General features: G+C 38.1%; 1 protein-coding gene across 1 annotated transcript in view; it reads right to left on the reverse strand.

Annotated features, from left to right (window-relative positions):
• Positions 1 to 270: 270 nt before the first annotated feature.
• The window catches only part of rab32a (RAB32a, member RAS oncogene family), a 26,037-nt gene continuing 13,655 nt past the window's right edge, over positions 271 to 12,652 (reverse strand). Inside the window, exons 2-3 of the mRNA XM_037685477.1 lie at positions 8,107 to 8,384; positions 271 to 420 (exon numbers count right to left, since the gene is read on the reverse strand). Coding sequence (XP_037541405.1) covers positions 271 to 420; positions 8,107 to 8,384 — 428 coding nt within the window. The remainder of the gene's footprint in view (positions 421 to 8,106; positions 8,385 to 12,652) is intronic.

The following is a 12,652-nucleotide window of genomic DNA, read 5'->3' on the forward strand; positions in this document are numbered from 1 at the left end:
CAAATGAAAACTGGGTAATGAGAACTTTTGTTGCACAGGTCAAACTGGCATCAGTGCAGCAGAGAGAAGTTCCTGGAGCTTTGAAGCAACCACAAAAAAAAAAAAAAAAGAGAGAGAAAAATTTTGTTTTAAAAAAACAAACCAAAAAAAAACAAAAAAACTAGTATATTCCTCTTCGAGTGTGCATCAGAGAGATGGAGCCACGGGGCTGCTTGAACTCACTAGACCTTACCAGAGGGAAGTGGATGGCTAATGTGAGTGGACTGAGTGTTAGCAGCAGCCTGACTTGCTCTCAGCAGCTACAGTCTCCTGGTCCAGTTTGATCTGGTCTCCATTGTTCTCCTCGTACGGCAAACCTTTGTCGTTAGCCAAGATATTCTCTACCAGGAAACGGGCTGCCTCGTCCACATTGACATTGTCCTGAGGAAACAACAAAACTCGTGTCAGACAAGTGATTAAATGCTCATAAAACAAGAAAACAGTGAGCAAAGAGATATCTACAACAAGTAAGATATTAACTGTTTAAGCTTGTATGAGAACCCCACTTTGAAAAATCATAACTAATTGTGTGAATGTTTATGAAGCATTCACACTGTTGTGATCCATTTTTCTTCCATACATTTCGGCATCTTTCTCATTCCACAATTTTTGTGCCATTTCAATAAACCATATATCAAAACGTTCAGCTCTTTCAGGATGAACTTTTGCTATGACTTTTGGTATTGGTACAACTTTAGCTTTTTGAAATATTTAGCCTTTTCTCCCATTTTCTTTCCTTATAAGATTTTCAAACTTTACATCCTTCAGATCTTTAGATATGTTTACAAACTTTTATTGCTCCTTTCACATTTTGCCCTGGTTCAGCTTATTTCAGCTTCCTTGTGCAAATGTACACTTTTTTCAGCTACTTTCAGCTTATTTCAGCTGTTTTGTGATCCTTCGATTTGTTTTGCTAGGACATTTTTGTGCTCTTCTAACTTCTTTCTGCTAATTTCAGCTTATTTTATTCCTTTCAGCTTACTGGTATTTGTGCAAGTTTCAACTTTTTTCTGCTATTTCAGCTACTATTTAGCTGTTTTATACAAATGTTAGCTTTTCCAGCTAATTCCACATTTTTTTGCACTCATTTCAACTTTTATCAGTCCAATACAGCAAAATTGTGCTCCCTCCACTTCCTTCTGGAAATGTAAGCTTCTTTCTACATTTTTAGCTTCTTTTCAGTGTTTTTTTGTTGTTGTTTTGTTTATTTCAGCTTTATTCAGATAATTTACACTTTTTTGTGCTCATTTCTGCTTCCTTCCGCTAATTTAAGCTTGTTCTTTTTTTTTTCATTTAGCCTTTATTTATCCAGGTAGTCTCATTGAGCCACGAGAACTCATTTTCAAGAGGGGGTTAAGGGCCTTGCTCATGGGCCCAGGGTGGGGCGAATGAGGGTGGGGGCAAGTGTGGGTGTTTCACCTACCCCACCCACAATTTTGATGTTGTCGGGGCCGGGGCGTGAACCGGTGATCTTCGGATCTCAAGCCCACCTCTCTAACCTCTGCGCCACCACTCCCCCCTACTTTTTCAGCTAGATTTTTTAGCTTTTTATAGCTAATTTCAGCTGTTTTCAAATAAATTCCAGTTTTTCATGGTGTTTTTGCTACTTTCAGCCTAATTCACTTCTTTCAGCTAATTTCATCATGTTATGCATCTTTCAGCTTTTTTCTGGTAGTTTCAGCTTTTTCTGCAATTTTAGCTACTATTTAGCTGTTTTTATGCATTGCTAATTTTAGCTTTTTCAACTAATTCCACTTTTTTTTTTTTTTTAAGCTCATTCCAGCTCTTTCCACTTCCTTCTGGTCACTTAAGCTTCTTTCTGCCTTTTCAGCTACTTTTCACTCATTTCAGCCTTCTTTTTTTTTTTTTTTTAGCTAATTGCATAATTTCTGTGCTCATTTGAGCTTATTTAAACGTAATTCAGCAAATATGTGTTCTTTCTGCTTTCTTCTGCTAATTTAGGGCTGTTCTTCCTTTTCAGCTAAAATTCAGCATGTCTTTTACATATTTTCAGCTGTTTTTCTGCAAGTTCTTCAGCAATAAGTATTCACACTGCATTTTCACAGGAAATTTATTTAAATTATCAGGTCTCTCTTGTAAATGAGTCCTCGAGGCTCAATGGGATTACCTGTCTAAATAAAGCTTGAATGAATGAAAAAAAAAATGCAGTTTTTTTTTTGTTATTTTTGAAACTGTTTTATAAAGTATTCATAAAAGCAATGTATTGCACTGCTGACTTTCTATTGTTTTCTTCATTGTTTAGGAGCAAGTCAGTGATGAGTTGCAGTCATTGTTATTCAAGAGAATGTGAAATAATCACAATTTATCATTCTTGCTGTTGATTACATCTTCACAAAGACGTAGTAGGACAAAAACTGAAAGTAAAAAGGGTGTTTCTTAATGTCAAAGTCGTGATACTCTGCTTCAAGCTCAAGAAACTGTTGCAGACGTCATCATGACTGCAGCATTCTCTGTTTATGGCCTCAAGAAAACAACGTGCTTTGTAATCCAGACATCTCTCATCACAGGTTGTTGTGGGCGGAGCTTCAGACTAACGTGACCAGCAGTCACACCAGTACTTTACTGCATTCATCTCTCTCACACACACACACACTTCACATGACACTGCCCTAGGACTCAGTTTTTCCAGAGTTCTATAATAATGTTAATTCATTTCAGAAGTATAACAGATTTCTTTAGCATGGAATGGTCACTATAAGTAGAGTGACGGACGTGTACATTTAAAACTGAGTGGAAAATTTTAGTCAGTTAGGGGGTTTTTTTTATACTGAAAACCTTGGTGAGAAAGAGGTACTGTGATGAGAAAAGTAGGTGATAAAAATATGAATGAGAACAATGCTTAGTGTGTGATCTTAAGACAACCTCAATTTTGAAAACATCAAGTAAAATGTGGGGAAAAAACGAATGCAGTGATTTATAAATCTTATAAACTCATATTTCATTCTAAATGGGACATGGCACAGAACGGATACCGGTAAACTAAGAATTAACATTTTGGGGAAAAAAATAAATTTTGAAATTTTCAGCAGCAACACACCTCAAAATAGACAGGATGGGGTGACAAAAGGCTGTTAAAATAAGTGGTACGAATAGGGAACACCTAAAGGAACATTCTGCAACTCTTTAGGTTAATTAGCAACAGGTCAGTAAAAAACGTAGGTTTAAAAAGAGCATTTTAATGACTCTGTTCCATCTCTTAGATGTAAAGAGGTTCACCAGTCTGCAAAAAAAAAAAAACTGCATTTAAATTAGTGAAACAATTTCAGAATAATGTTCCTTAATGGAAAATTCTGAAGACTGAATATCCCATTATCTACTGTTCATTTCAAGAAACTGGAGAAATGTCTGTGCACAAAGGGCAATAAATGTATGCACTGTGTTCCACTGTAAATTAAATATGGGTTCATAAGATTTTCAAATCATTAAATTGTGTTTTTATTGACAGTTGACACAATATTCCAACTCTTTCATAATTGGCGTATAAAAATTGATATGCTGCTGTTCATCAGAAAGTTTATTATTTCTAATTTATCTCCTATCATAAAGAGCATATTGCTTTTGTACTGTAACTAGCTGATGATTTATACATAACGCAATATCAGCTAAGATCAGACGTCTCATCAATATTAACAATAAAGACTCAGAATTTAAGTTGCAGCACAAATCCATTGTTTTACATCCCTAACAGGACAAAAAAAAAATTTAATTTCACTGGGGAAAACATTTATAACAATAACAACTGCTGAAAGGAAGGAGGTACATGTGGACAGTTTTTAATACTTTTATATTTGGATTACTGCCATTCCACTACACCTCAGTGGGATTTATTGTTCTATTTACTCCGAAGCTATACACTGCCAGGAAAATAAGTTGTTGTTTTGGGACCTAGGAATCAACCTTGCAGCACTTCCTCTAGATAGCATTAATTTGGCCTCCAGTTTTAAAGTCAAAAACCTTGGTGTTATTTTTGATCAGGACATGTTTTTTAACCCCCACATTAAAAAAAGTTACCAGGAATTTCTTCCACCTGTGTAATATCACTAATATTACCATACCATTTTATTTATAGAGCGCTTAAAACAGCTACAAGGCCAACCAAAGTGCTGTACAGACAGAACAACAGGTAACACACAAAGCAAAATACAAAATGAAGTAAATCAGAAATATAGACATAAAATCGATGCAGATAATGACGACAAACCAGTGTGGAGCGTACAGGTTCAAAACACAGATCATCTGGTGTTGAATGCTACTGAATAGTAGTGAGTTTTTAAACGGGATTTGAAAACTGAGAGGGAGGGGACCAGTCTGACAAGAAGAGGTAACTCGTTCCAGAGTCTTGGTCCTGCTACAGAGAAGGCCCTGTCACCTCTGCGCTTAAGACGAGTTCCTGGAACTGTGACAAGCAACTGGTTCGCTGACCTCAGGGAGCATGGTGGGACATACGATTGTAGCAGATCAGAGAGATTGGGGGGGGGGCGCGAAACTGTTCAGCGATTTGTAGATATACATGAGTATTTTGAACTGGATTCGAAAGTGAACCGGTAGCCAGTGCAGTGAGGCCAAAACTGGTGTAATGTGCTCTCTTTTGCCTGTACTGGTTATAAATTGGGCTGCATAAGATTAGAACTATCTTGTCGAAAAATGATGCAGGGAATCTGGTTAATGCATTTATCACGTCTAGACTGGACTATTGCAATGGTTTAAAAAAACTGGATGTCCAAAAACTTCTTTAAAAAGTCTTGAGTTAATCCAAAATGCTGCTGCCAGAGTCTTAACTGGAGTTAGTAGGAGAGATCATATCTCTCCAGTTTGAGCTTCTCTCCATTGGCTCCCTGTCAAGTCCAGAATAGAATTCAAAATCTTACTTCTAGCCTACAAAGCCCTCAACAACCTAGCTCCATCTTATATTACAGATCTTATTGTTCCATATTTTCCTAACAGAGCATTTCACTCTCAGACTGCAGGCTTACTTGTGGTTCCTAGAGTTTCCAAAAGCAGAATGGGAGGAAGATCTTTCAGTTATCAGGCTCCTCTCTTGTGGAACCAACTTCCAGTTTCTGTCCATGAGGCTGACACATTAAGATTAGACTTAAGACTTTCCTTTTTGATAAATCCTATAGTTATGGTCAGATTGGGTTTCCTGAGCTACCCCTTACTTATGCTGCTATAGGCTTAGATTGCTGAAGGACAACCATCCCTTGAGTGTAACTCCAGTACGTTAACTAAAGTTTCCCAAAGCCTCAACTTAGGTTGTTTTTCTTGTTCAAATATAAAAATCTCTCCAGTGTAAGAGACGAAGCAATCTGAAGATTTTGTTTGTTTGTTTTTTAATTTTTTGCCGGCATGATGAGGCCCTGATAGTTTTGACTTTTTGGAAGTGGTGTCCTGAGGTGATGTTATTGGTCATCAATATATTACCTAAAATAGACAAGGCTAGCTGTTAGTTTGTCTCCCCTGATTTTCCAAACTGATAACATTTTGAGATGTTTATTCTGCACATATTAATTATTAATAAAAACTTGACTGAACATCATTTCAAAACATTTGAATTATTTCCTTTATTTAAATTAGAAGAATTATTTCCTGGTTTCTTCTGCACAGCTCATAGGCTATCCCAACAGTCGGTAGTTTGACGGTACTTTTATCAGATTAGATTTTATTTGTAAATGATTAAAAATTTATCAGGTGCCTTGGGGGAAATTCCCAGCTGCCAGTCATCTATCTTTTAGTAGAGACCCTTGTCTGTCTGCTGTCAAAACGTCCTGACTAGTGGAGCGCTGCATTGTATGCTGCGCTTTGCAATGTTCTCCAAAACAACATCTGGATCTCGTATAAAGTGATTGTTGGCTTGTTGGTGATGTAACCGACCAAGAATCATCCTGGATTGTTTAGTTTCAGTGAACAGCCTGATCTAGAATTGCTGTAAATAGTTAGAAATGTGTTGAATTTTAAAATAGAATGTGTACAGAAGTTCCTGTAGAAAAAAAATCATCTAGTTAATAAAAGATGGAAATCTAGTAAGCAGTTCTTAGGTTGCCATTTAGCTTAAGTATTTTTAAGCACTACATTTCTCACAAGCATGAAGAAAAGATTGTCACATTTCCATGAGTATAAGAGTCAGTCTCATGACTTGCTTATTTAGCAAATTTTCTTGAACTAAAGGGACATTTTCCCATTTCGAAACTGAAACATTTGGCAGAGGCTGTGAAAATAAGCTGTTTTTACTACTTAACTACCAAAATCACAGAAAAAAAAGCCAATTAAACAGATCCACACCACCTTCCACACTTTACACCGAATTCTAAGCTAGAAACTAACTAAATGTTGTCTGAAAATCCAATTACAACATCGAACTGTTTCACAATAACCACAGCTGGATTGCGCCAATAAGACGAAGCTAAACGTCCACACGGAATAACTTAAGGGAAGTGAAAAGCTATTTTAAAAATGGCAACATGTCAGCTGAGTGAGCATTTAAATGTAAGCTATAGTTTGTTCATCAAATATTGGGAAGAATAGCAAACAGTTCCTACAGATAAAAAAAATATACATGCTTATTCTACTGCTACTAATAATAGTACCATATTTTTTGCTGTCCAAGTCACAGTTTTTTGCATAAATTAGAATGCCTGCGACTTATACAGCGAAACGACGTATTTATGTTTTTTCCCATATTTATAACCCAATTTTTGACTGAGATCTGATGATTTCATTCATTCTGACATGGAAAATATTGACCACTGCCATTTTCAGTCTCTAGAAGGCCCTCGACCGATATGGCAAGCCAAGTGTCTCATTAATAGGTAAAAGTGGCTATTACTGAGACACTTGGCTTGCCATAGCACTGCCTTCATCTCGCTCCACAACTCCTGGAGCAAACGTCAAATCAGCTGCATTTTGTCGCGCCGCCCAGGCGAAATGCAGCTGATTTGACCATTAAAGTGCATTTATTAAGGGAAAGTTCAACTGAGACACACTTTGGCTATAATGTTGAGCAAACAAATTGTTTTTAAGTGTTAAACTTGTCAAATTCTTGTAAAAGTCCGCCCGTGCACGCTCCCGTGGCCGCCATTTGGCAGCCGATTGATTTTTGGCACAACACTGGCCCACGTTTCCATGTGGTCACAAACGTTATGCGTCAGCGGTGATGCATAATAGATGCGACTCATACGGTAAGGCGACTTATTTATGTTTTTACCACTTAATTAGACATTTTTGGACTGATGCGACTCATACGGCGGTGCAACGTTACGGCAGCAAGTACCATAATACTTTTTTCTTTCGCACTTGGTAAAGGTTTGTTTTCAAGCAAAAAAAATGCTTAACTTTCACAATTTTAGAGGGTTTTTAAATCTCCGTTTAAGTCCTTCCAACAAACCTCAGTTGGATTTATGTTTGGGTTTTTATTCCAGGTTTTCTTGCCCCTCACAGATTGTAGCAAAGATAAATGAGAGACTGATTTCCAATCAAGAGTCCGAGTAATTCAAACTGCAGACACTAAATGTCTTTGAGTAAAACCCTGATCTTTCAAAGGCCATCTGAAAGCTCATCTGTATATGCATGTGGCACTGCAAATAGGAAAAAGTAAACATTGCGTTTGAGTGAATGGGTGATGATGATGATGTCACACTTTGCAGACAGCTCAATAAAATAGACTACTGAAAGTTCCTATTTACACAATGTGGTGAAGCAACCCCAGAACATAATATTTACACCTCGTGCTTCAGTTAGTGAAAGGTTTGTCTACTAAAAAGTATTCCAGTAAAACCTTTATGAATTTTACTGCAAGATTATTAAACTCAAAAACAGACAGAACATTATCATTAGGATTTCTGTAGAAAACTTTAAAACAAGAATTGTCATCAATTTATAGTTTTAGTACTTTTTTGGCAAATCTTTTACAGAAAATTCCTCTGCAGCCACTTATTGTGATTTTATCAAGTGAAATCATGATGTTACCAACATTGACATTAGTTTTCAAACATCATGACTATTGCTAATCCTTGTCTATCGCAATACTCTGTTCCTGTATGCGTTCGTTACCTTAGCCGACGTCTCAAACCAGCCCAGGAAGCCAGCTTCTTTGCAGAAACTGTTCATTAAGGCTACGTTGTTGGAATTCTCTTTCTTCTGGTCACATTTATTGGCGAGCAGCACCGCAGGGATGGGGCTGCCGTTAGCCAGCTTCACCTTACTGTCCAGGTCATGCTTCCACTTAGACACAGCTTCAAACGTGGCACCCCTCGTCACATCGAACACAACGAACGCCCCAACAGCCTCTTTGTAGTACACCCGTGTCATGTTCCCAAATCGTTCCTGGCCTGAAGGGATGGAAAGAGAAGGAATAATTAGTCTTGCATCTCAATACTAGATGGATAGCATCAAGTTAAAATGAAGCAGAAAAATTGGCCATGACCAAGGACTTTGCACGCCAAAGTTTTAAACAGAGATTTTATTTGAACTGTTGGGCTCAGAGTATGTGCTGGGGATGACTCGCAACTACTACCACGCCAAATTTTAGTTCAATATCTGTGAATTTGACTGACATGGCCATGTTGGTGGTTTGTGTTTGTAAAGGTTTTATATATACAGTATATATGATTTTAATTGTTATTTTTGTGTGTGTGTGTGTGTGGGGGGGGGGGGGGGCTGCTTTCTTCTTCAGAGGTCGCCACAGCAAACTAACTAGTGGGGCAAATGAGGGTGGAGCCAGGTGTGGGTGCTGCCACTTTAATTGGTGATATGTCACTTGGTCTGTGCTGCTGATTATCCATGCTGCTGATTTCTTGCCTTTAAGCTGCTATATTCATACCCATCTGTTCACAACAGACTCATGTTCAGGCTGCTGTTTAATACATCGTATTATTAGGTCTGTCACAATAACAAATTTTGCTGGGCAATTAATTGTCTCAGAAATTATTGTGATAAACGATTATATTGTTTGAAATTTAACAATAATTAATTGTCAAATTTTAGAAATGTTGATTTGTTTGGAGTGTAGTACCGTTTTTGACCACTTGATGGCAGTATAAGACTGGTTGAACCAAAGGATGGATAGTTGAGCAGCGTGTCTCTTTAATAAAAATGGGAGGGAGGGTGACGCACATTGGCTGACATGGTGACATGGTGGACGCTAAGTGATTTGAGCTCTTTAGCATAGCATTTTTCACACAATGCTTTTAATAAAAAAATCAGTAAATAAGTTCTCAGCTTCTTTTAGCAGAGAAAAAACAACTTTTTACACAAAGGCACAGGTTTCAACCGTGAATTTTGGCGCTTCGACAAGACGGATGTTTATTCCCGAGGTCAGCCTGTTAGCGGAGCTCGTAGCTTAGCTGCTTTTAACGATCCAAAAACGCGATTTTGGACAGTTAAAATGAATTTTAAAGAGAAAGGGAGGGGTCAATGAAGAGCACCGGAGTTGAGCCCTGTCTTCAGTAGAAAGAGCGAGACACGAAGGAACGATAAAGCCGGTAAATGAAAATGAGGTTGATAATTTTCATTCATCATGCGACTGACTTATTGTTTATCATGACAGGCCTACGTATTATATTACATTATTAATGTTTAGGAACATCTAAAGATCTTTATATACTGTTTCTTTTTATTATACCTTATATTTTGTTGTTTTTGATGCAACTGGGACCTTGAGTACACAATTTCAATCCACCTTATGTACCACATGTGATGTGAATGACAATAAAGAACCTTGAACCTTGTGTTTCACCATTCCCACCAACATTTTGATGTTGGCCTGGGGAGTTGAGCTGGCAACCTTGTGATCGCAGGCAGGCTTGCCTTCTCTAACCTTTGTGCCACCACTCCCATAAATAAATAAATACATTTATATAGCAATATAAAGGTTAGATTATTACATAGTTTGCGTGAAAGAAAAACAAACTCATACACACAAACAGAGGGAGTCACATAATCACTCACCTTTCATGTTGGCGGGAGATAAAATTAAGGGACAAATGGGGGAAAAACTGAAAAGTATTAAAGGATTGAAATAATCCAGTAGATTCTGTTAGAGAATTCTGGTTGCAAATGTCAGTTTCATAGAGATTTACTGGGATTCTTACAAAGATTTTTTTTATTTTTGCCAAAAAAACTTAAAAAAGTACATTTTGTCTTCTTTCTGACAAACAAGTACTGGTACTGTATGTATTTTTCGGATGTGACAAAAGCAGTAAGTGTATTTTTTTTCCATAACCGCTACTTTCTTTAAAGAAAAGTTGTTTCTCAAACAACAAGCACACACTCACATAAGCCTCTGAACAGGTCTTGAGGTATTCTGTGATCCAACAGTACAGGGTGCATTACAGAACAGTAATCAAAGGAATAATTTCAATTCAATTCAGTTTATTTATGTAGCGCCAAACATTTACATACATACAAAAGCCAATTAATAAAGTTCTCTATCTAAGGATAACATATTCATATATAATTAAAGAGCTCAGTAAGAAAAAGCAAACTCTTGCTGAGTTTGCAAGAACAGCTAAAAAAAAAATGTTTGAGGTCTATTTCAATGTGATGAGATCCCCTCCTCACCTAAAACAGCACCCAGAGGACCTTATAAAAACAGATTACAATCCTCTGTTCTCATTTGCGCCAGGGCTACAATTTTTATTTATTTTTTTTTTTTTTTTGCATTTCTTGTCTTTTATTGTGCAGCACACTAGTGATTAGATTAAACCCATGCAATTACAGCGAGCCTCCAATGACTTGTGGGAGCATGTGACGGATTTAGCACATATTTATGCTACGGTGCTCTAATTTGAGAAAGCTCTACAAGGCTAGTGTAATTGTACAGTGTTCAGTGTATTAGGCTGCTAACAAAGTTTATCAGAGCTTTGTCACAAAATAGGAAATGAACCCAGAAAACAATTAAAGGAAGTGTGAGCCGGGACGTAACAGCCGGGTTTCTCTCTGCGTACTTTCACTTCACTGTATAGGTGCCTTCCCAACCATGGAAGGAACTGGAGTGGCGCAGTGCGGGTGTGAGCGCTAGAGCGAATACACTGTGGGGCCCACAGGCCTGACAGTAATTGCTCATAATTGAGAGTCTAATTTTAGTTGATATAACCCCAGGTGAATTCACCAGAGACACGACACAGTGGGATAAAGAGCTGATGGACTGAAAAAGGGCTTTCATTCCAGGCAGCTCATACGCGTCCAGAAAGGTGCAGGTCATGGCAGAATATAGACAGAAATAATGATCTCAGCGTTTTTATTAAACTCCAGAGTTAAATTCACCAAAGTGGAAGCAACGTCATGGCATTCTGCAATCAGTATAAAAATGTTATTCTAATTCTTATAAAGTGACAACCGTTTCTATTTTGGTTGACAAGAAAATCCTCAAAGTTTAGAAACTAGAACAAATATTTTTGAGGGGTAAAGTCTTAGGACTTAATGTTTCAGCCTCACTTCCCTTGTTGTAAACAGCAGGCCTCATATATTTAATGGTATCCATTGGTATTATAATTTTGTTTTATCACTGTGCATTAAAACTGGATTGATGCGAGGTCAGTGAGTTGTGAAAGACGCTCAGTTCCACTGATGTTGCAGTTCGTACTGCTAACAGAGGCAAAAATACGCCTAAAATCAACAAAAATACTTTTAACAGTTCTCATACTTTTCAGATTTTCTCATTTGTAATATTTAATTACCATCTGGCAAAAGTAAAGTACATCACAAGGAGATCTGTTGGTTTTTTTTCCTACAGTATATGAAAGGGACAAATACAGTTATACAAGAAATTAGTGTCATATGCTGCTAACCTAATCAGTATAAAACCCGCAGATGGACTGAGCTGCATAAACAATTGAGTATTTACTCAGCGAATGCCACGAATGCCACGGAGGAGCATAAGACTGCAGGAATGAACAAAGACGTGTGTGGCTGCGTCAAAAGCACAACGCGAGGCGTCTGTCGGCGAAACTAACAAGAAGCATGCGTCTACGTCCATAAAATAAGACAGCGAGTTATGGTGGAATATCAGAGGCTTTGGAGGTTCAGTCGACCAAATATATAAACACTGGTTCAAGACCTCAAGCCCAATTAGGCCCACCAGTTATGATCGTATGAAACATTCACTTGCAGAACTGCTTGATGAAACCGATCAGTTGCCGCCACTGTATCATCGCTGTTTGCTGCGTGGGAGAAAACAGAAAAAAAAAAAAAAAAAAGAATAAAATTTTAAAAAGCTAAGTCTCATCATTATCCGCAGACCTAGCAACCCTACTTTCTTCTCTGGTCATACATGCTCCTGTGGGTGGGTTACCATAGAAACTGTCCAAGCCAGACATTGCAGCAGCAACAGCAGCAGTCTCCATCTGTTAGAAAGCAACGGGCTGTGACCCCTCCTCGCCTGCCACCCCCCCCATCCCACCCGCCCCCAAACAACACAAAAATAACAGCGACTGCTCAGAAACTCGTGTTTGAGGTGGTCCTCGGCACAAATTCTCAAGGAAGGGCTGTGAGGAGCACATGACTGGCACGTTAACATTCCTCTGAGCAGCATGTGAGGAATGACTTACTTCAGATTACTCTGAACAGACTGAACCGAGGGGGGGGGGGGGGGGGGGGG

Source organism: Nematolebias whitei, chromosome 12 (assembly GCF_014905685.2).
Source record: "Nematolebias whitei isolate Nwh7 chromosome 12, NemWhi1, whole genome shotgun sequence".
In the NCBI taxonomy this organism is placed as follows: Eukaryota; Metazoa; Chordata; class Actinopteri; order Cyprinodontiformes; family Rivulidae; genus Nematolebias; species Nematolebias whitei.